Source organism: Silurus aristotelis (genome assembly GCF_946808225.1).
Source record: "Silurus aristotelis genome assembly, chromosome: 5".
NCBI classification, from domain to species: domain Eukaryota; kingdom Metazoa; phylum Chordata; class Actinopteri; order Siluriformes; family Siluridae; genus Silurus; species Silurus aristotelis.
In genome coordinates, this window is record NC_139578.1 from 1,429,434 (window position 1) to 1,451,028 (window position 21,595).

The following is a 21,595-nucleotide window of genomic DNA, read 5'->3' on the forward strand; positions in this document are numbered from 1 at the left end:
AACAACAAACAGTGTATTTATTAAAACAAAAAGTACAATTAAAGTGTTTAATCATTTCTTATAATTAATGTCAATGAACGATTAATTCTGAAACGTGAGTGCTATCAATTCACGTGACTTTCACGTGATCCAAATGTTTGTACATGTCATTTTTGACACTGAACGCTGTTAATCTTAAAAGCTCTTAGACGCCTGCCCCAAAAACAGATCACATTTGCCACAATACGACCCATTTGGCTTTCCATATTCAGTCACCCAATGACGCTGTCCCATGTGGTGTTTATTGATGATGTCTTTGCTCAAAAGGACTAAAACAAAGAAAAAGGATGAGTTTGTTACTAAAAAGGTGGTTTATGTTTATGTACACGTCGGTAGAGTAATTTATTACATATCTGCTAAAAAAAAAAAAAATTATAATAATAATAACTACCAATTGAAATGAAGTGGCTGAGAATGGACCAAAAAAAAAAAAAAAAAGGAATAATGATTTTCTAGATGGCCTCTATATATTTTCTACCAAGCATTTTTTTTATTTAAACATTAAAATAATAATTATAATAATTTTACAGCAAAGAATCAGCTAGATGTTTAAAACCTGTATTTGTTAATTTAAAAAATACACACAAAAAATAAAACAAAAAATAGATTATTCTTAATTACAAAAATCAATTGTGGTGAATAAAGAATAAAGTTACTTATGATGATTTAGAAACATTACATTTCATAACAGTTTCTCTGCCTGTGCATTTGGTTGCAAATCTGAAGGGGTCTTTAAGGATAAAGGATTTCTAAGGACTGAATAAATAAAACCCACTGAGAGGCAGAGGCACGAAAAAAGATCTTTCGTCAGGTACTGATCTCTGCGGCCTCTGTAGGAGCCTGTAGGGAGAGAGCAAAAGGGAGAGAAAAAGAAAGCAGGTATCTGTAGCTCAGGTAACCGTTCTGTCCTCCCAAATGGCGCCCTTGAGTCTGCTGGAGTAATAGGAGGGGAACTGAAAGATGAGATCGCTAAAGCGTGTATACGTTCAGGAATATGGATTCAACTGGAATTGAAGTAAATTATTTCAACTCTACGTTGAGGGGAAAACTAACTAATTTAGAGTCTGTTGCAAAGTAGGCACTTAGACATTTGTTATCGTTTGTAGTTTGTTAAGTGATCACCGGACAAAAATGAGTGAAGCTTTAAGATCTACAGCCAACAATACGAGATGCCATTCTGTAGTGAATTATTTTCTTATAAAGTGTTTTTTTCATTTATTGTCACATTTAATGTTGTGTCCATGAAACGAATTAGTTCCTGTTATCGCTTATGTTATAGCAGCTATAAACCATCTGTCTTTCTATTAAAGGTAATAAAATGCAAATCCTTCATAACAGCTTTTTATTCTGATTGGTACAAAGCTCTTGCACTGGAGACTCCTTCCATAAATGTTAAATAAAACAAAATCTTACACAAAGTCTTGTTAAATACTGTAACAGTAATGTGTTCACATCGCACGTCTGCTGTACAAGTCCTTGTTTCGATAGAAACCACTATAGAACATTAACATTAAAGTGATTTGATTTGCTGCCAAAATACCAATCAGAATTTAGTTTAAAAGGCTGTGTTAGGTCCTCCAATCTTGAAATCTTGAAATCTTGCGTTCATCCAGCAAATGAATGAATGCAATGCAATCAACGAAACCATCTGAGTTGCGAGGGTTTTCTCGTACGGATCGGATTTGAAGTCAAGATATGAAGTCCCTGAACCATATGAACATTATACACCATCTAAAACCAACACTTTTCCCCTTACTGTAACCCTTCTGGAGTCTAAAAGTCACAAGTGCTACATTTCCTTTAGGTGGGCTTCAGAAATGTGGCCACGGCTTTGTTTTGTGGTCCAATCTCTCGTCGGCTTTGATTATCGAGCTTCCCTTTGAGCTTCTGCCAAACGGACAGGGAGCCTTGAAAAACATGCCGCGTCTCGCCAGAAAGTCTTCACCCCAGGGTTCATTTAGGAATTTTTTCCTTATTTACTATTCTCAAAAGTCGATTGTGTGCGTTTCTGGTGAAGGGGTTAGCGTTCGGTGGTGCTTTTTGAAGGGGTGTTAGGTATGAGACCTTGCATTCCCAAGTGTACATGGCTACAGAGGCTAGACTAAAATCCCCCAAGTTCCTAAATCTCTTTGATCCTTGGGAAAACTATGACTCATTGAACCTTTTGCTTAGCATTTTGATTTTTTTGTTTTGTTTCGAGGAATATGCTAGCAGCCTTTCTGAAGTTACACATGCAAAGGTTTGCATGTTTGAATGAAAACAAAAGAAAAATTGACCTAAATATATATGCATTTAAAAATGTTCCTTTTGTTTCCATTCAACACCATCTTGGATGCAAACCTTAACATCCCTTTGCATATACAGTATATACAGTATGTATATATATATATTATTTAAAAATACAAACCAATTTTTTTTTTATCTTAACATGATGCGTCGTTTTGTCCCAAGGATGCACCAACTTTTCCTGTATTAATAATTGCAGTCATCTAAAAATCGAAGATTGCACATGCGTTCGAGTGCACAAATTTAAATTAACGCAGGATTTCTCTTCCTTGCCAAGGATGCCTGGGAATGAGGCTGATTGATACGATATGGCCTCGAAAGCATCACATTAGCCTCCTCTCCTCAGGTATCGCAACCCCCGAATCCATGCCAAGGACACGCCACATGGCACTCAAGCTGAACAGCCTGTTATTGGACAGGCCCAGGGGAATGCAGAGGCCCAGGCTGTTAAAAGGTGGAAGCTACGAAGTTGGTCCCTCTCATGTTAGGAAGACGAGGCAGAAGAAGACGCCAGAAGAAGTGAACCGACAAAGGTAAGGGAGCGAATTGCGTCGAATTGCACCAAATGAAAACGGGCAAAAGAAAATGAACAGGTGAACCCGAATACTAATTGGGCTTAGTATAATCGTTTTGTTTTATAATTACTACATACTTTACATACAGTATTTTAAACTAATGTTCATGTTCTTTGTTTAGCAATAAATTAGCCAAATCAGCAAGCTAGCAAAATTCTGTTTGATGGTAAAAGAAGGAGAAATAAGAAAAACATTCCAGACAAGAACCCTGTGTTCACATCAACAAGAATTAATTTTTCACCTTTTCCGCAACTCGTCACTAAGGCCAAACCAGGAAAAGAATGTTGCTAGCATCGCAGAATTTTTAAATCATTAAAATTCCCAGAACAACAAAGTACAAACCTTTATAAAAATGTCCATCATTCCTTTACCAGAATTGTAATCTTTAACTTAAAACAAAACAATGGCATACAAATAGGTTTTTTTAATATATATATATATATATATATATATATATATATATATATACACAGTATAATAAGTTCCCATTGTATCTGATTATAATAGTACATAAAGGTTTACTAAATATCTACAAGGTTTTCTAGTATTTAAAACCCTCTAACCTCCTTTCACATGCTTTAGGTTATAATCTACTACTCATCACATTCCTCAACAAAATGGCCAGTTCGCTTTGCCTGGTCATCCTTGTGATGGCTTCAGTGGTGGTAGCAGCGGCCGATACGTCAGCGTCACCCATAAACTCACAGCGACTATATGCTAAGCCTACTAAGAAGCCTACTCAGGCTGCAGAAACATCTTCTGCGCCACCTACCCGCCTGGGTGTCCGTTTCACCACCACCATGGCCCCCATTCCTTGGAGCAGCACTTTGCCTGAGGAGACCACAGAGTCCTTCACGGATTCATATTCATCTTCCACCGAGAGCAGCACCTACTCCAGTGATGCCTATTCACCTGACTACCACACAGAGACCATGCTGCCACCCGGAATGGGTCCACGGAACTACACTCTGGACTACAACGAGTGCTTCTTCAACTTCTGTGAGTGCTGTCCACCAGAGAGGGGCCCTCCAGGACCCATCGGAGAGAAGGGGTCGCCAGGTCAGACAGAGGAAATGAAAGATACAGTGTAGAGGCTGAGATGAAAGCTAGAGGTGGTGAACATTCCAGAAGACCGGCACTCCAAAAATCATCCATTTCAGCGATAAATATTGAGTAAATATTTAGATGGAATATACTGTGTTTAAATTTTAGTTGTTGTTGGTCCACAAAACCAAGAGTGTATTGCCCCTACGTAAGGTTGGAGTAAGGAGTCAAGCTGATGGATATGGATTTAGATTTAAAATAACTGCAATATTTGATTGTCCACCCTGAAACATTTCCTGTCTGTTGTTCTTTCTGTCCATGTCAGGCCTTCTAGGACAGAAGGGAGAGATGGGACCTCAGGGAGCAACAGGACCAGCAGGACTTCCTGGATCTCCTGGAATGCAGGGAGAAAAAGGTTGGGGAACGTTATACCTAAGCAGGTTTTCAAAGTCCTATAAAGGTTTAATCCACAACAATACAATTTTAACGTGATAGAATTGTCTGGAAAAGGTTGCCAAAGATCAGATTGGTGAGTTTGATCATGACTGTTCTTGATGCTATTGTTTAATTTGTCTGAGCCCCTTGTGGAGAAGGTGCTAAAACCATGATGAGTGATGTCAGCTTTTGATTTCCCTTTCATTGAGTCATAATAACTACCAGTAGCCTTTTATCTATCATGTAGCATTGAGATCTACTTTTTTGTTGGACAGCTATGAAAAATTTAATTGACATCCCTATTTGTCCTTCAGGAGATGCAGGACAAGCAGGAGAGAAGGGCATTCCAGGAATACCAGGTTCTGCTGGCAAACCAGGAGATAAAGGTGTGTTGTCCTGTGAATCTTGATCTCTTGTTTAGTGTCATTGGTAAGCACATTTGTGCCTCTTTTTTGATGTCATCAGGTGAACCAGGTCTTAAAGGAGACAAAGGGGATGTTGGATTGCCTGGATTAAAAGGTGAACTAGGAAGCCGAGGGGAACCTGGCCAGAATGGGAGCAAGGGAGATAAGGGAGACATTGGCCTGCAAGGACCAATGGGACCTGCTGGACAAGATGGTATAAAAGGGTCAAAGGGTGAAAAAGGTGAAATAGGGGAACGAGGAACGATGGAAAAGGGTGAAAAGGGTAACAAGGGTGAAGCTGGGCCTCCAGGAACTAAAGGAGACACGGGCAAGCCAGGCATGAATGGCACAGATGGACCTCCTGGAGTAATTGGCCAAAAAGGAGATACAGGCCCTCAAGGTCCACAGGGAGACCCAGGTAAAAGAGGACCACCTGGACCACCAGGGCAAAGAGGCATGCACGGCATGAAAGGAATGAGAGGTCTGAAAGGGGTACGTGGCCAAAGGGGAATGAAGGGCTCAAAAGGAGAACCCTTTGTTCAGAAACGCTCAGCCTTTAGTGTTGGACTTTTCCCCAGCAGATCCTTCCCTCCGCCTGGCCACCCGGTCAAATTTGACAAAGTCATCTACAACGAGGAAGGACACTGGGACTCCTACATCAGCAAATTTAACTGCACCTACGGAGGCATCTACGTGTTTTCCTACTACATCACAGTCCGCAGTCGTCCTTTACGGGCCGCCTTGGTCGTGAACGGGGTTCGCAAACTGCGCACCCGAGACTCCCTCTATGGCCAGGACATCGACCAAGCCTCCAACATGGCACTGATCCGACTGACCTCCGGGGACCAGGTGTGGCTGGAGACACTGCGGGACTGGAATGGGATTTATTCCAGCAGCGAAGACGACAGTACCTTCTCCGGCTTCCTACTCTTTGCTGATGCCACTAAGGAATGACAACTGAGAAAACCCAAGAACAGACCTGTGCACCAGAAGCCAACTATTGCACACAAGCCTCCCACCAAAGCCTATACGCTTACTAACAGCAAATGACCAGCTACTAATTAACTCACACCTTCAGGGATGGTTTTCCAGACACCCACAGAATTTTCATCTTATATGTAGAATAGGAGTAGAATTCATGCAATAGTGAACTGCAATCGTTATAGTAGTGGAATGTGAAGGCGGTCAAACTGAAAAGTTAACTAGTTAGTTGTCTTACACTTCCAGGGTCCCTGGTTCGCTTCTGAGCACAAGTATGGAGCTTTGCATGGTGTCTGCATTTCCAGGGTTTCTTCCAGCCTCCCAAAAAACATACATGAGGTCAGATTGCATAAACTTGATCCATAGCATGTATTCATGTGTTCATTTTGCACTGTGGCATCAGGGCGGTCTTTCCACTTAGTGTCTTGTGTTTCTGGGATACCATGATTAGGGGAATAAATTAGAATATAATCATGTACTTTAATTGTTTTATGGAATGTGTGATTCTGTGTTTCACAGCAAATCTTGGGTGTGTTTGAGAGTCTAGAGGTATGTGCCTGGGATCAAGTACAATATTTCATTTTGGTTACTGTTGAAGACATTTTCATACAATTAAGAAAGAATGATGGTGATGATGATGTTATATAATTTCGTAAAGGACATTGATGGCTTTACTTTTCACTGCGTTTTGCTACTGGAAAGAAAAGTCACGTCTGCATGTGTCCTTTATATGTATTTTCACTGTAACGACTGCATCTCAATGTGACAGGAACTTCTCTCCACAGCAGCATTGCTCATATATATACGATACCACCCTGTTTGTACAATAAAAAACAAAACATGGCACTCGATCTTTGTGTTGCAATTTTCATGTTGTTTTCTTTGTGAGAGTCAAGTGAAGACAAATGGTGGCCATTTTTAACCCAATACCATTAGATCAATATACGGTGAAATAAAATTATTTTCTTTTCTTGCAAAGCATCTCACAATCTTCTATTTATTTTTACTGTCAGCATTTTTAACAATCTCAGAATTCTGATTTGTTGCCTAATTTGAGATTTTTTGTTTAAGATTTGACAAAAATGGCCAGCGGTTTTACAATTACAGTCTGTGGTTTTGAGCATGGAGTTCTCTATTTACCGGTCGATCTTTATCTCGATCCTCACCTATGGTCCTCTGTGACTGGGTGAAGAACTCAAGTATCTGGGAACCTCGAAGTAAACATGCTGCTTCTCAAAATCAGTTAGTTGAATGGAGACCCCAGGGCAAAGCAGAGACCCATGAGGATTCGTTCTCTCAGTTGCTTTTGGGAACATCTGGAAATCCTGACCTTTCCTGCCTGCTGTCGCTGCGACAGGAGGAATTTTCATACCGACCACCAAATCATTCTTTACCAGCCTGCAAAGGCAGATTGGACAGATGCCTCTATAGATGCCAATGTAGAAATTCAATATTAAATAAAAGAAACAAATTTATAAAATTTTTGCTGCTTACTTTTTTAATGGAGTATGGATCTTTTAATGTTTTTTTATGCATTTTATTAGATATAGCGATTATTAATCATTTAATTTTTTTTAATTATTGTTCGTATTTGCTCGCATAAATACAACAAAAAACTTTAATAAAAAAAACCCCTCAATAGCATAAAGCATAGTAATAGATATTTTTTAATCAAACAATCCTGCAATAAAAAAAGAAACCCACCGAATAAATAGCGTTACTCACTCGTCGACGCAAGAGGGCGCTGCTGCGTATAATTTCATTAGTTTAAAAATAAAATCCTTTCTGGTTTTTTACTATTGACTTTTACTTGCCAAACATTAATTTGAAAGTAAGTAAAAATGCTCAGCACTTTGCCATCCAAATACAAAGAAATTTCCTGTGGTGGATAAAAGAAAAGAAAAGGACAAACAGAAACCATGCTCTTGATGACATTTTTATTTGTTTCACCCCATGACTACTGTATGTGCCTGAGACCTGGAACTGAGATGAAGCCCATTTGAGTCCCAGAAAGACTAATCTGGATCGTAGCACATGTCGGGAAAATACTGTCAAAATCAATGAGGAAAAGATCAAGTGATTAGTGGTCAAAAAAACCCGAAAGAAGTTCGACCTTTTGTCTGATCAGCTTCTGCTCCCGACTTGTGCAAATATTTGTCGGTTAAATATAAAAAAAAAAGACGGGATAATTTTTTTAAATGACCACCTGCAGCAAAGGAATGTAAGTAATTAAGACTCGTCACATCTGAAAGAACGAAGCGTAGCGTAGCGGATGGAAATTTTTCCTCGCACAGGAAATAAGGCACAGGAAAAGGAATCGCACACCGAGCCACTTGTTGCGAGTAAACCGAATCACTTCAATTAAACGAAAAGTCCTTTATTGCAAAAGCAGGAGGATGGAGGAATGTGGTGAGTCGTCGCTGTGTCGGCATCATCTGTGCTTCCGGGGTTACATTCCCATCCGGATGCTCTGGATGATCTGGAATATGGCTGTGGAGACGAAAAACAAAACATTGACTGTTATAATAAGCTCCATTCTTCTGGGAAGATGTTCCACTAGATTTTATGAAGATTTGTGAGATTTCATTCAGGCGTTAGTGTGTTAGTGAAGTCCGGCCTCAATGTAGGTGTTCAATAGGGTTCGAGTTTTATAGCAGATCTTCTACCCAGATCTTTTAAAATATGGTTTTATTGACACTCGCTTTGTGAACGAGATCATCATGTTGGAACATGTTTGGGTCTCAAGAGAAGTGAAAACCTCCTGCTATCCAACCACATATTATACAATGATTTGTCTCCAACTTTGTGCAAGAATCACATACGGATGGAAAAGTCATGGATACTTTTGGCCATGTAGCGTATGTAGCTCACTAGAGCTTTAATGAAAAGGAAAAAAACAAACAAAAAACAAAACAAAACAGGGAGCCAGGATTCTTCCTCGTCTTTTTTCTTCCCAAGAGAAACTGAGAAAGTTTGTTTTGTGTTTGTTTGTACGACTGCTGAGATCAGATAAAAACTCTGCCCGAGTTCCAGGGCAATAAAACTCAGGGCAGACAAACAAGAGGGGGAAAAAAGAGGAAGGCGGAACAAAAACGTGTTCCAAAATGTCAAACGTTTAATAGAAATACGGTCTGGAACATGAGCTGGAATAATCCCAATTCACGACTCACGTTTGACCAGGTCTGAAACGACCAATCAGCTCGCTTTCTCAGAAATATTGTGATCTCGTTCTCCACACGGTTCTGAGAGCAGCTCCACCTGTTTTGTTTGTTTTGTTTGTTTTGCATCCAAATATATATCATGCTATCAGGCCGACCTTGCTTATAAAAACACTCTTATCGCAGCTAATACGAGGACACGGGAACGCCGACATGCCGTATGTTCTTCCCTTCCCGGTGGTTGTTTGAATGAGAGAAGATAAAATGAGGTTTCGTGAACGTTTTGAAGACAGAACACACACACACACACACACACACACACACACACACACACACACTCACCTGATCCACAGACGACAAAGATAAAGAGCGCCAGGAGCCACGGTCCCACTGACCCTTTGTCGTCCGTGTTAGTTTTCTGCAAAAAATAAATAAATAAATAAAAAACTCTTATGCAGATACGATAAAACAAGGTTTCAACAGTTCTCTTTCTAAAATAGGAAGATACGAAAACTAATACTACAGTTACATGCCAAAAATACATACTACCATACTAATCAGTATGCAACTAATCCTACAACTACATACCAAAAGTACATACTACCATACTATTCAGTATGCAGCTAATATTACAGTTACATGCCAAAAATACATACTACCATACTAATCAGTATGCAACTAATCCTACAACTACATACCAAAAATACATACTACCATACTAACCAGTATGCAACTAATCCTACAACTACATACCAACAATACATACTACCATACTAACCAGTATGCAGCTAATCCTACAACTGCATACCAAAAGTACATACTACCATACTAACCAGTATGCAGCTAATCCTACAACTGCATACCAAAAGTACATACTACCATACTATTCAGTATGCAGCTAATATTACAGTCACATGCCAAAAATACATACTACCATGCTAATCAGTATGCAACTAATCCTACAACTACATACCAAAAATACATACTACCATACTATTCAGTATGCAGCTAATATTACAGTTACATGCCAAAAATACATACTACCATACTATTCAGTATGCAGCTAATCCTACAACTACATACCAAAAGTACATACTACCATACTAATCAGTATGCAACAAATACTACAGCTACGTAACAAGTCCATACTTCTATACTAATCAGTATGCAACTAACATAATATACATAATAAAAGTCTATACTTCCATACTAATCAGGATTCAGCTATTATAGATACATACTAAAAGTCCATAATAGTCAGTATATAACTAATACTACAGATACGTACTTAATGTACTATAACTACATACTAAATGTCCATACATCCATAATAATCAGTATACAACTCAATCTTCAGCTAAAAGTAAATACTACCATACTAATCAGTGTGCAACTTCAGACTATAGCTATATACCAAATCCATACTTACATGCTATTTAGTATGTAAATAAAAGTACAGTCATACTAATCAACTAATACTATAGAACACGTACCATAAGTGCATACTAACATACTAATTAGTATTCCAAGGAACCTCTATCCGAATCCTTTTTCTTTCTTTTTTTTTTTTTTTTTTTTTTTTTTATGTAAAAATTAGCTTTTTTTTCTGTTGTATTTTCTTTTTATTAAAGTTTCTCTTCCCGAGTCGTTGTTCCTGTTTACGTGCAGCTTTCGGGAGGAAGTGCGTTAGCTTTAGCACTGAGCCTGACACGTTGGACATCTCCATGGCGACGCGCTTACCGACGACTTGACGTTTCCCCGCTGCGTGATGTTCTTGCTGTGCTTCTCGTTGGCCATGCGGATTCGCTGCTTCGCCACCATCCTGACGCAGTCTTTCACCACCGTGTGTCTGAAGTCGCGGGTGAAATCAGCGACACGCCGCCGAGCTGACTGAGGGTGGAAAAAAAAAAGTTGCCTTTCTTTATTTGCTACGTACTCACAAACGTAGCTCCGCCCACCAAGCGGAAGTTTATGCGGATTCAACCAATCAACGTCGAGGGGGCCGAATCCCAAACTGCAGAGGGCACAGTTTTGGTGTCCTACCTAGTGCACTTCTATAGGGAGGAAGAAGACGTATGGGAGTTCAACCCAGTTGTAAGGTTGCGTAAATGACACATGACGTCATATATATGTATAAGACATCCAAACTATGGAATGATGTAGTCAACAAAAACACGTTACATAACCCAGAATATGATTCATATTATGTTTTCGATTCTTCAAAGAATGTTTGCACTCTCTTTGTATTCCCCCTGTCAGCCTCATGAGGTAGTCACCTGGAATTTTTTTCCCAGGGGGTGTTAAGTGCTGGTTGGCTGCTTTTTCTCCAGTCTCCCACTCACCCCAAAGTCATGTCAACTGGATTTAGATTGGGTGATTGTGAAGGCCAGGTCACCTCATGCAGCACACCTTCACTCTGCTTCTCGAACAAATAGCTCTTACATAATCTAGAGGTGTGTTTGGGGTCGATGTCCTGTTGGAAAACAAATGATGGTCCTGCTAAGTGCAAAACAAATAAGATGGCATTTTGTTTCACAAATACCTAAAACTTTTGTGTGTGTACAGGCACAAATCAGAATCAGAAAGAGAATTATTGCCAAGTACGTTTGCATTTTTTACAGGAATTTGTTTTGGTGACAGAAGCTTCCAGGAAAATAAAAAAGCAAAATAAATAAATAAAAAAGACTAAAAGTATAATGTTTGTGCACGTGTTTTTGTATATATATATATATATATATATATATATATATATATATATATATATATATATATATATATATATATATATATATTGTGTGTGTGTGTGTGTGTGTGTGTGTATATATTCATTATTCATATTCATTAATTCATTTAAAAATTTAATTCATTTTTATTTGTATTGTGCTTTTAACAATGAACATTGTCTCAAACCAGCTTCACACAGATAATGTGGTGATTAAAACTGAATATGTTCTTTTTAAGTAAGTTTGTCCCTGATGAGCAAACCGGTGATGAGTGTGGTGAAGGAAAAACTCCCCGAGGTGCATAAGGAAAAACCTTGAGAGGAACCAGACTCCAGAGGGAACCCATCCTCATCTGGGTTGCACCGAATGTCCATTTATAGCAGATATACGATGTTGCGGGGTACAGTGATGGAGATCAGAAGCAAACTGTAATCCTGAGTCAATGTAGCAGACTGTTGACATTAACTACAGTCCAAATCCATTCTCAAAGCTCCCGTTCTTACTCCGGAATTTCATGGAACCACCCAAGGCATTGATGAGAAACCGTTCCCAGCTGCACAGAGTGGCCTTCAAACGAAGAGGACACTATCCAGAGGCAGGCCTGGACGAAGTGACGGCACACCACACCACCGTCAACAAAACTGAGTGAACGTGGGAGAGTGAGGAGATGACAGCATACAAATATCCCAGTTTACCAAACACTCGATATTCAGGTTCCCTCCAGATCTGCTCCTTTACCTAAGAAAAATCTACTGATAAAAGACCTCGACTTGAACACTGAGACTGTGTCCCAAACACTGATTGTTCCATGGTATGGTTGTTCCATAACTGTGGGGTTTATAAGAGAAAGATCTGCCCCCTGCTGTAGTCTTTATTATCTGAGGTACCAACAGATAGCCTGCACCTTTTGATCTAAGTAGGCGTTGAGGATCATACTGGTACAGAAGTTCACTCAGATACTGCGGTGCGAGAACATTAAGTGCTTTATACGTCAGTAGTAGTATTTTATAAACAATGCGAGATTTGATTGGGAGCAGTGTAGATGATTAAAACAGGGGTGATGTGCTCATATTTTCAGGTGCGTATTGGCAAAACAAAGTCGAATAATAAACATTATAATTGTTATAAGCTTGCTGAAGCTCACAAACTAATTGTCCTGTGCTTTGATTATTTTATTGGTGTTTTGCTGATACATGATAATTTTATGTGAACAAACAAAAAAAAAATAAAAATCAACACAGTTTTAACTTTTAGAATGTCAAATGACTTTTAAATTGTAAAGGCGTCTTTGTTTTGCAGGATTTTCTTTCGATCAGTAACATAGAAATAAAAGAAATTAACATAATAATATTCCTTTGAAATGGTAAAATATTTCCTAAACAAAAAAAGTGATAAATAAGTAAATCTATAAATAAATAAATAGATATCGATCGATAAACAAACCAACAATTAAATAAATATTAACAACAAAAAAATGAGAAACGTCACAAAATGGCGGACGCCACACGTGACCCGGATGTTGACGAAACAAGAAAAAGTACGTCACTAGAATGTTAGCCAATCACCGCGCGCGATTTGTGCCCTTTAAACATGGCTGCTACTTCCGGTCGGGTTTATCCGCGGTGCAGTGAACCAGGTGAAGGCAGGATGCGCTGCTTTCCGCTCGCCGTGTTACTGTTGCTGGCCTGCGCGCTTTACCCCGCCGGCGGCCAAATCAACGGAGTCAGGAAAACCAAAATGCAGTTCGCAGCCGGTCCACTTCTCAAATTTCAAATCTGGTAGGAAAATATTTCTCATTTTCTGTGTTCCGCTCCGAATAAAGTTGCTGCAGCTAGTCAGCGGGCTAACTCATGTTTTTATTAGAAATACCCTTTTTCTAAATGATTTATTTATGATTTATTATATTCACTTACTAAACATGATGCCTAATAACAAAGCCGATTTGGTTTCACGTTTATTCGTCTTTTGCATGTTAGGATTCATCGTGACCCTAAAGACTAACGTTGCTACGTTTCAAATCGAGTGCTTCTTCCTATTTAAGTGCACTCCCTAGAGGGCGCCTGAGGGGCGAATGAACGGCTAGCTTAGTGCACTAAATATCCATTAGACACTCATTAGGGACGCGGCCCATTTGTCAAGCCTTTACATTAAGCTGTTGGTTAAATTTGGAAGATTGAATATAGAATTTTGTCTTACGTATAAAAAAGTAACTTTTATTGACTTATTCACAAAGAATTTCACAGGCTGTCACACTTGTTTAGTAGTACAAAGATTAATGAGTGAACATTGTACCCCTAATTTCCTAAGATTTGCACTGATTTGCCCCTTTTTTGTTGATTGTCTGTTCCAGTATCTCCTGAGGCTACAAGCGGGTGTTTGAGGAGTACACGCAGGCCTTGTCCCAGCGGTACCCAGACATCCGCATCGAAGGGGAGAACTATCTTCCTCTACCGATTTACAGGTGAGACTTCAAAACATTCGGTGTAAACAAATGCTTTTGATATAGTGCACTTTTTGGTGAAAACCTTCAGGATCGTGCGCCAAAACGACAAGAAAATGTTGTAAAGACGAAGGAGCTTTAAGGCGTGAAGTGTGAAAAGTGTTGGAGAATGTGACTGATGCTTTGGCATATTTATTTGCAGGCACATCGCTTCCTTTCTGTCCATTTTTAAACTGTTCCTGATCGGGCTCATCGTCGTAGGCAAGGACCCGTTCATGCTGTTCGGCATGGAGACCCCACGACTTTGGACTTGGAGCCAAGAGAATAAGGTAAAGATCTCGTCATGGGGTGAAGCTGTTTTATGGACGTCTTTAGCATAAATGTTTCAAACAGTAACACCCTTCTGTTTAAACGTAGCAACATGAAAGTCCCGTTGCATTCGTACTCTCATAACAAATCTCCAAGGTAAAGTGTGTGTGTGTGTGTGTTGGACACATCAGGGATTTAATGAGCCTCCAACAACAGTTCAGTTCTGAAGGTGTTAAGTCCCAGCGGTCATTTATCCGTGGACTTGCAGATAAATAAGCTCTAAATTTAATCGCTTAATGACGACGTTGTGAAATATTTACTTTAGAAATCATTTAGAAATGTTTGTCCTTTTTGTTTGCCACCTCCCGCCAGATCTACGCCTGCATGATGGTGTTCTTCTTCAGCAACATGCTGGAGAATCAGTGCATGTCGACAGGGGCTTTCGAAATCACGCTTAATGGTGAGGCTCCTTTACTGTTCGATGGCGAGATTCACAAGTTTATATCAGCGCTCTCCTTGTACCGCTTTCCGTTCCATAGTAAAGCCATCTACCATTTCCAGATGTTCCCGTGTGGTCCAAGCTGGAGTCGGGACACCTTCCTTCCATGCAGCAGCTGGTGCAAATCCTGGAGAATGAGATGAAGATGAACGTGCCTATGGACAGACTTCCACAATATCACTCTTAACCCAGTGCTCCGGTTCCTTCCAAGTATGTATACACACACACACACACACACACACACACACACACCTATTAAAACAATATCGGTGTTGAAGATGTTTTTCTTTGCCCCTCCAGGTTGACGGCACGACTCTCCCGCGGTCGTGAGGCGACGCTTTATGAAGGTCTGAACTGAAAGTAGTCCTGCTACCGGTGCAGACTGGATGCCACGCCCACCGCTCGCCACCACGCCCACCCGGAGAGACTTCGCCCGCTTCCCCAAACACACACATTACCCCCTCCTTGGCCGTTTGTTACTACTGAATCCCACGTGCAGTGCAATAACGGTTCACTTCAGGATTTATTCAGGAGCAGTACGATTTAAGAGCGAGATTTATGTTAGTCCCCTTTTTCAAAACCTTTACATTGTTTCATAGATTTATGGTTAACGAAAAACTTTTTAGCCCCAAATCTTGGTTATTTAACACTGTCTGTTCTTTTATTATCTGTTAAATCTTTTTATAGATATATTTAGCTGTTCATGTGTAAAGAAAATAAATTCTAACAAAACTTTTTTTTTTTTTGATTGGAAAGTATTTACACATTTATTGAATAAAACATTATACTATATACTTTCTCTCTATTCATTATACATCCCACTGCCAGGCTACTTGTATTTATTTAAATCATTTCCACCACACCTTTTGAATTCTCGCTTCTGATTAGTCAGAAAATGGTCGGATTTATTCTAATGCACTTGGTCACTTATGTTTTGGTTTCTATGGCACAAATGTGCTGCTGTTTTGTTTAAAGATTAATAATCCCTGATGTGGTGATGATTTTCTGAAAGGTTCACTGAAGGAAAAGCTAAGATCCATCAGGGACATTTTTCCTTCACACCAGCAGAGGGCTTTTGTCAAACCTTAATAGATTTACTCAATTTATATTCTCATATCCTGTTTGCTGGCTGTATACTATAGACACAAAAGTATTAGGACACCATGGCTTTTCCATCCATGCGGTTCTTCCCCAAAGTTGAACTAGGAGACCCAAACCTGTTCCAGCATGACGATGCTTTTCATGGGTTGGCGTGGAAGATCTTCGAGTTGCCTGCTATAATATGGCTGAATAAAATCTCTCAAATCTCCACAAAATCTAATAGAACATCTCCCCAGAAGAATGTTTTTAACAGCAAATGGGGAATAAATGTTTAATGGGACGTTCTAAATGCTTACAATCTTTTGCTCAGGTACCCATTTGTTAATATAATGCACACAGTAGCTCCTGTACATTTGTGGTTTGATGACCTTTACACTGTTGGTAAACTTGCTGAAGCATTAGACGAAGAACACGCTCGAGGACTGTGCTTAGTTTATTTACATGTCTGAACAGCATCCCGATCCTGAGGTCACTGGCAGTCACGCAGACAGTTCTGTACGTAGGCTTTGTGTTTCTCCTCCAGCCACACGTTGGAGGTGAGCTTCAGAAGTCTGCGTCCCTCCGAGACGAGGTTTGGGGGGAGATTGAGGGGCCAACGCTTGGCATCAGTTTGCGCATCGACGCACCAGCGCAGGCGTTCGAGCGCCAGTCGGGCGTTGAGCTGGCTCACCCGCAGCATTAGATCCTCTTCGCACAGAGGTGGAGCAGTGTCGTTCGGCTGCGATACAAACACCCGCTAGGTAAACTCTTAGCCTTTTACTGTGTCTGACCAAAATTTCAAACGTGATAAATTATACCGTACCTTGGTGCAGCTGCCGACTTTAAAGCGGGCCTGCTGTCCCGAAGCCAGGAAGGTCACCAGGACGGACTTTCGGCCCCGAACTTGTACCCCGACATGTTTATTGAGTGACAAGTAGACGGGTTTAAAGGGGATTTGCTTTTTTGCATGGTCCATCCATTTCCACTTCTTGCATTTGGACCCGTCTTCGCTCAGACTCTGCGCTCCCCAAGGGTCCATGTGCAACCTTAGAACATATTAATCATGTGACGGTTCTCTGACGGTTCTCCTAATTAATCATTATATGACTTCACATTTGTGCAAGAACCAATAACTAACCCACAGAGGCTGTTCATTGACCGAGGCGACCTTATGCCCTTACCAGGTACTCCCGTTGCTATGGTAACAGATGGCAATGCCACTGGACTGGAAGAAGGCTCTGATTGGACAGCTTGGCTGGACGTCATCAAGAACGATGCAGACCCCCTCTGTATCATCTACAAATGTCATAATGGCCAGATTTCCTGAAGGATAGCTACGATAGAGCAGGCTTATTAAGGAATGTACGGTTTGTTGTTGTATTGTTTTAAATCGTTTTTTGATACACAATGGTTTTTTTTGAAAGGATACAAGACTTGAGTGGTGCCATCTAAAATCGCTGTGAGAAATGGACTCCCACTAGAGTAAAACTTCTGTATGTTGCCCTGCAATTACCAAAATAAAGGAGTAAAACATAAGGATATGAATTATGTTCATTTTCATTCCAATTGGTTTGGTCCAGTTTCCACCCACTTGCTAAACCTCCGTAACCACAACACATTGACCAACCAGAGAGTAGTGACGGGAAGATTGGATCATTTCAGTTCTTTGAATCTCGTTCATCAAAATGAATTAATCTTTGAGTCATTTTGTTCCTTTAATCAGAAATAAAATACAATGTGTAACTTTCAGTAAGCAAATCCCTATGGAAGCCCGTTTCCGCCACTGAATTAAAAAAAAGTTATCGCGACTTTTTATTTGAGATTCAAATCCCCGATCATTAACTGTCTAATCGTCATTTGGCCTCGATGACGCGCTCCTGATTATAACCTCACTACACTTTACAGTTATGTTGAGCCAAAAAAAAGTCATTATTAATATAAGATTCAGCCAATGGGAAGTCTTGAAGATGATACTTCAGTGCTATATGAAGGCGTGTTTCTGTATTCTGTAATCACCTTCTGATGGCAAAGTCCAAATCCAGTGGGAAATAAAGAACCAGTGCTGCAGGGCTTGGACGTTGCTCTGGGTTCTTCCTTGTCTGGCCGATCCTCCTTTACTTTTGTGCGCAGGAAATCGGAAAGCCGGAAAACAATGGTGGTAAATAAACCTGATGACGTCACTTTGCAGCCCGGCGTCTCGGTTCCTGCTGGTTAGAAATCCTCATTGATGATACCATTTATTTATATTATTAGTATATACATTAGACATGTTATACATCAAAGATATAACGTTTTCACCGCTTTTTTCTATAAAGTCAAGCTCGACGATTGAAACGTCTGAGAGAAGTATAGATAAGTAAGATGCGTACTCACTGGTTCCTGAAGTCGGCCGTTTAGCCTTTTTGCACTCCTCTGCAACCTGCTGTAATCTTTCAAAACATGAGTAAAACGAAATTTGTGGTGGATTTTACCCAACATTTGCTTCTATACTGTACAATGCACATTATTTCTCATTGCAGTTATGCATAATGTATATAACGTGTGCCAAAATATTTGGAAAACTCTTTGTCTACAGCCAAAAGTAATGCAGCACAAAAAAGTCTTTGAGTGAGCTTAGCATTCAGCATTTAGCATTTTGGGGCCAGGGTAAATTAGCATAAATTGTTCATGAATTTATTGTCAAATATTAATTCACAATATGAGAAACACTTATGGTGGTTTCATGTCAACCATTTCTTGAGAAAACTCTGGTAGTTAACTGTTAGTTCGCTCGAACGCTAGTCAATTAGGTTGAAAGCTAGACAGAGTACTGAATACGTTTTCAGATCTGTTTTTGGAAAAAGAAAATTGTTAAATATTTAACAATTAATAATAAAAACAAAATTATTAACACATTTTTAGTTTAACTAAAATTCAAATTTAGTTCTATTTAATTGATTTGTTGTTGAAATGTTGTTTTACTTTGTTAGCTAGATGTCAAGCTAGGTATTAGCTAGCAACTACTGTTTTACAGTACCAAATATTACCATGCTAGTGAGCAAACGGGAAACTAACTAGCAAACTAGCATGTACAGACTCTTCCATTTTGTTTGTACATACTTTACAAATAATTCATTGTTTTGTTGATTGAATGTTTGTAAGCCTACAACACGAGCTAGTTTTAAAGCCTCCATGACTCGATGCTCCTGCTGGAAAATCTGATCTGATTTGTGTAAGTGTGATGCAGGTGATAATTACACGTCTTGAAGTATTGCTCTGTCTCTGAACTCCTGTGCTTTATCCATGTTGTAGTCGTAGTCCCGTGAAGATTCCTGAAGCGAGTGCCACTGCTGCTCCACCTTCTTAAACATCTCCATGTACGGAGCACAGCAGAAATCCTGAGGAACGAGCAAAGAAACGATTCGACGTGTAGACAGACAGACAGACAGACAGACAGACAGACAGACAGACAGACAGACAGACAGACAGACAGATAGATAGATAGATAGATAGATAGATAGATAGATAGATAGATAGATAGATAGACCTACTAGTGGATCTGGGGTCTTCGAAAAATCAAATGGTAGCTTTGCTTTCGAACCACAAAACTCACAACACACTGTATGGTCACTAGCAGATGTGGGCTGGAAAAGTTTAGAATGTATATTTTTAATTATTTAAGACAATAATAAAAAAAATATTTAAAAAAAGGCAACATAATCGCTTGTGTGTTGTATGAGTGTGTATTATTTCTGACTACTCTACCTGAAGACCAATTTGTCTCCATTCAGACTCTCTTCTGTATCTCAGGACTCCATGAAAGCCATACTGAGGTTCTGGTAAAGCTTCTTCCTCAATCTCCATCTGCTGAACACCACCAGGGAAATGAGTAGTAGTTTTTAGGTTTGTCTATAGGAGCATCTCCACCAGCCATTCAACAAATATTTTTATGGAGATATCTGACAGATATCAGCTAAGGTTTAATTGATAATTAATTGCACCATTACTTGCTGCCCCATTTACCTCCATTGATGTTTATTATTGTACCTAGTGGTTAAAATAGGAACTGCAGCACGTGCTATTAGAGGCCTACTGGGGCAGGACGTGCACACTATCAAAGCGATTTTATTTCATATAAAAAAACTTTCAAATATTATTTCTTTAAACACATATATATTTTTTCGTTTGTTTTTTTGTTTTTAATTTTTTTCATCCACGCATTTATCGCGCGTGTGCGTGCGCGCGTGCTGAATGCACACATGCGCGAGATCGGATGCAAGTGCAGGTAAATGCGTTCATTAGAATCTAATCAGGCAGATAGTCTAAGTCGTGAAACGGGAAAACGAAAGCGTGAACACCCTGAACATTGACACGTGGACCAAGGTTTTGGGGGTAGTGGGGGGGGGGGGGGATTAATTCAATTCCACTATTTTACCTACCAGAACTTTATATAAATTTTATATGTAAAATATACATTTATATAAGAAATAGGCCTGATGATTTATGCATGACAATAGATCGTCACAAAAAACGTATCTGTGACGATCTATTGTCATGCAAAAATTATTTTCCCCTAGGATTCTCAAACGTCAAATTAAAAATGAATAAATAAATAATTGAATAAATAAATAAAATTAAATAAAATGCAAAAAAAAAAACCTCCGTCATGTTGTTATCGGAACCGTCCTCTTCAGCGTGGGCCATGATGTGATGGGATTCTTGTTCCGCCTCCGATTGTTTCCCGTTGCCACGGAAACCTCAAAGGTTACGAAGGAGTGGCCACGCCCACTCCGTGAAAATGTCATTTTCTATTTAATTTATTTATATAGCTCTTTAGAATACACGGGTATGTAAATGATATGGATTTACACATAAATAAAAAAAAACAAGAACTGTCATAAAATCTAACGATAAAAAAGTGTAGCCTTTTAAACTGACATCAATTATAATAATTTATTAATTATTATTATTCATGACCCTGTTGGTGTCCAAATCTGATCTGAATGCCATCAGCAAATATAAATAAGAAATATTAGAACTAATACAATTTTAAAAAAAGGGGGAAAAAAGCTGTAGGGCGTGCAAACTTTCGAGCTCGCTTCGCTTTCTTTTACTGCTGTTTATGTTTTAATATGGAACTTTTGTTGAATGTGAATTTCTTCGTCTTCTCCGCTTTCCTCGTAGGGGGGTGCAAACTTTTGTACACTGCAGTTCATTATGTTTGTAGATTTTTACAAAATGATCACATGACCTCTAAACGTCTGCCATTCTTTTTCAAGGTTAAAATTGAGATCTTTTACTCACAAATGGATTTGGATGCTCCTCCACTTGCAATGTCCATCTACACAGAGAGAGAAGGAAAGAGAGAGAGAGAGAGAGAGAGAGAGAGAGAGAGAGAGAGAGAGAGAGAGAGAGAGAGAGAGAGACTAAATCCCAAGTTCTGTGAAGTTCTGAGGTCAGGTGAAGGTGGACAGATTTCTCACTTAGCTCTCCATCATGATCTTGTGTGTGTGTGTGTGTGTGTGTGTGTGTGTGTGTGTGTGTGTGTGTGTTTTGATTGTATCCATGGATATACTGAATGCTGGCACCGCCGTGTTTGTGTGTAATATCAGCGTCTGCAGGAGTCCTGGCCGCCGGCCACAT

At 39.6% G+C, this 21,595-nt stretch overlaps 4 protein-coding genes across 9 annotated transcripts; 2 read left to right on the top strand and 2 right to left on the bottom strand.

Annotated features, from left to right (window-relative positions):
• The first annotated feature begins 2,740 nt into the window (after positions 1-2,740).
• On the top strand, positions 2,741-5,876 carry otol1a (otolin 1a). Its single transcript, XM_083541346.1, has 5 exons — positions 2,741-2,858; positions 3,483-3,959; positions 4,270-4,359; positions 4,694-4,765; positions 4,845-5,876. The coding sequence occupies exons 2-5, from the start codon at positions 3,518-3,520 to the stop codon at positions 5,735-5,737; spliced, it is 1,497 nt and encodes a 498-aa protein (XP_083397472.1). The 5' UTR covers positions 2,741-2,858; positions 3,483-3,517; the 3' UTR covers positions 5,738-5,876.
• Positions 5,877-7,687: 1,811 nt separating this feature from the next.
• On the bottom strand, positions 7,688-10,876 carry LOC310726119 (stress-associated endoplasmic reticulum protein 1-like). The gene is made up of 3 exons (XM_083541363.1): positions 10,663-10,876; positions 9,265-9,340; positions 7,688-8,254 (listed from the first exon to the last, which is right to left on the bottom strand). The coding sequence occupies exons 1-3, from the start codon at positions 10,741-10,743 to the stop codon at positions 8,214-8,216; spliced, it is 198 nt and encodes a 65-aa protein (XP_083397489.1). The 5' UTR covers positions 10,744-10,876; the 3' UTR covers positions 7,688-8,213.
• Positions 10,877-13,220: 2,344 nt separating this feature from the next.
• selenot1a (selenoprotein T, 1a) lies at positions 13,221-15,685 on the top strand. Its single transcript, XM_083541359.1, has 6 exons — positions 13,221-13,423; positions 13,996-14,106; positions 14,288-14,414; positions 14,767-14,854; positions 14,956-15,103; positions 15,194-15,685. Exons 1-5 carry the CDS (start codon positions 13,236-13,238, stop codon positions 15,078-15,080), a joined length of 639 nt encoding a protein of 212 aa, XP_083397485.1. The 5' UTR covers positions 13,221-13,235; the 3' UTR covers positions 15,081-15,103; positions 15,194-15,685.
• A 727-nt stretch (positions 15,686-16,412) lies between these two features.
• Positions 16,413-21,591, bottom strand: LOC310726105 (glutamate-rich protein 6). 6 transcript variants are annotated; one of them, XM_083541342.1, is made up of 10 exons: positions 21,257-21,591; positions 19,718-19,816; positions 19,504-19,596; positions 19,211-19,350; positions 18,347-18,402; positions 17,990-18,180; positions 17,403-17,476; positions 17,155-17,307; positions 16,797-17,019; positions 16,413-16,712 (listed from the first exon to the last, which is right to left on the bottom strand). In XM_083541342.1, exons 2-10 carry the CDS (start codon positions 19,814-19,816, stop codon positions 16,464-16,466), a joined length of 1,278 nt encoding a protein of 425 aa, XP_083397468.1. In that variant the 5' UTR covers positions 21,257-21,591; the 3' UTR covers positions 16,413-16,463. The 6 variants fall into 6 exon arrangements, with proteins under 6 accessions (XP_083397468.1, XP_083397466.1, XP_083397469.1 ...); XM_083541340.1 differs by having other exon boundaries at positions 19,718-19,819; positions 21,257-21,590; XM_083541343.1 differs by having other exon boundaries at positions 17,990-18,177; positions 21,257-21,589.
• Positions 21,592-21,595: the final 4 nt, after the last annotated feature.

What these genes read in the sequence shown, in the direction of transcription:
- otol1a (XM_083541346.1), top strand. Translation starts at nt 3,518, where the DNA reads ATGGCCAGTTCGCTTTGCCTGGTCATCCTTGTGATGGCTTCAGTGGTG. An exon ending in TGGAATGCAGGGAGAAAAAG is followed by an intron (nt 4,360 to 4,693) that starts GTTGGGGAACGT and finishes TTTGTCCTTCAG; the next exon opens with GAGATGCAGGACAAGCAGGA. An exon ending in TGGCAAACCAGGAGATAAAG is followed by an intron (nt 4,766 to 4,844) that starts GTGTGTTGTCCT and finishes TGATGTCATCAG; the next exon opens with GTGAACCAGGTCTTAAAGGA.
- LOC310726119 (XM_083541363.1), bottom strand. Translation starts at nt 10,743, where the DNA reads ATGGTGGCGAAGCAGCGAATCCGCATGGCCAACGAGAAGCACAGCAAG. An exon ending in GGGGAAACGTCAAGTCGTCG is followed by an intron (nt 9,341 to 10,662) that starts GTAAGCGCGTCG and finishes TATTTTTTGCAG; the next exon opens with AAAACTAACACGGACGACAA. An exon ending in CTTTGTCGTCTGTGGATCAG is followed by an intron (nt 8,255 to 9,264) that starts GTGAGTGTGTGT and finishes TCGTCTCCACAG; the next exon opens with CCATATTCCAGATCATCCAG.
- LOC310726105 (XM_083541344.1), bottom strand. Translation starts at nt 20,656, where the DNA reads ATGGCCCACGCTGAAGAGGACGGTTCCGATAACAACATGACGGAG. An exon ending in CCGATAACAACATGACGGAG is followed by an intron (nt 19,820 to 20,611) that starts GTTTTTTTTTTT and finishes GGTGGTGTTCAG; the next exon opens with CAGATGGAGATTGAGGAAGA. An exon ending in TTGGACTTTGCCATCAGAAG is followed by an intron (nt 17,477 to 17,989) that starts GTGATTACAGAA and finishes TGGTAATTGCAG; the next exon opens with GGCAACATACAGAAGTTTTA.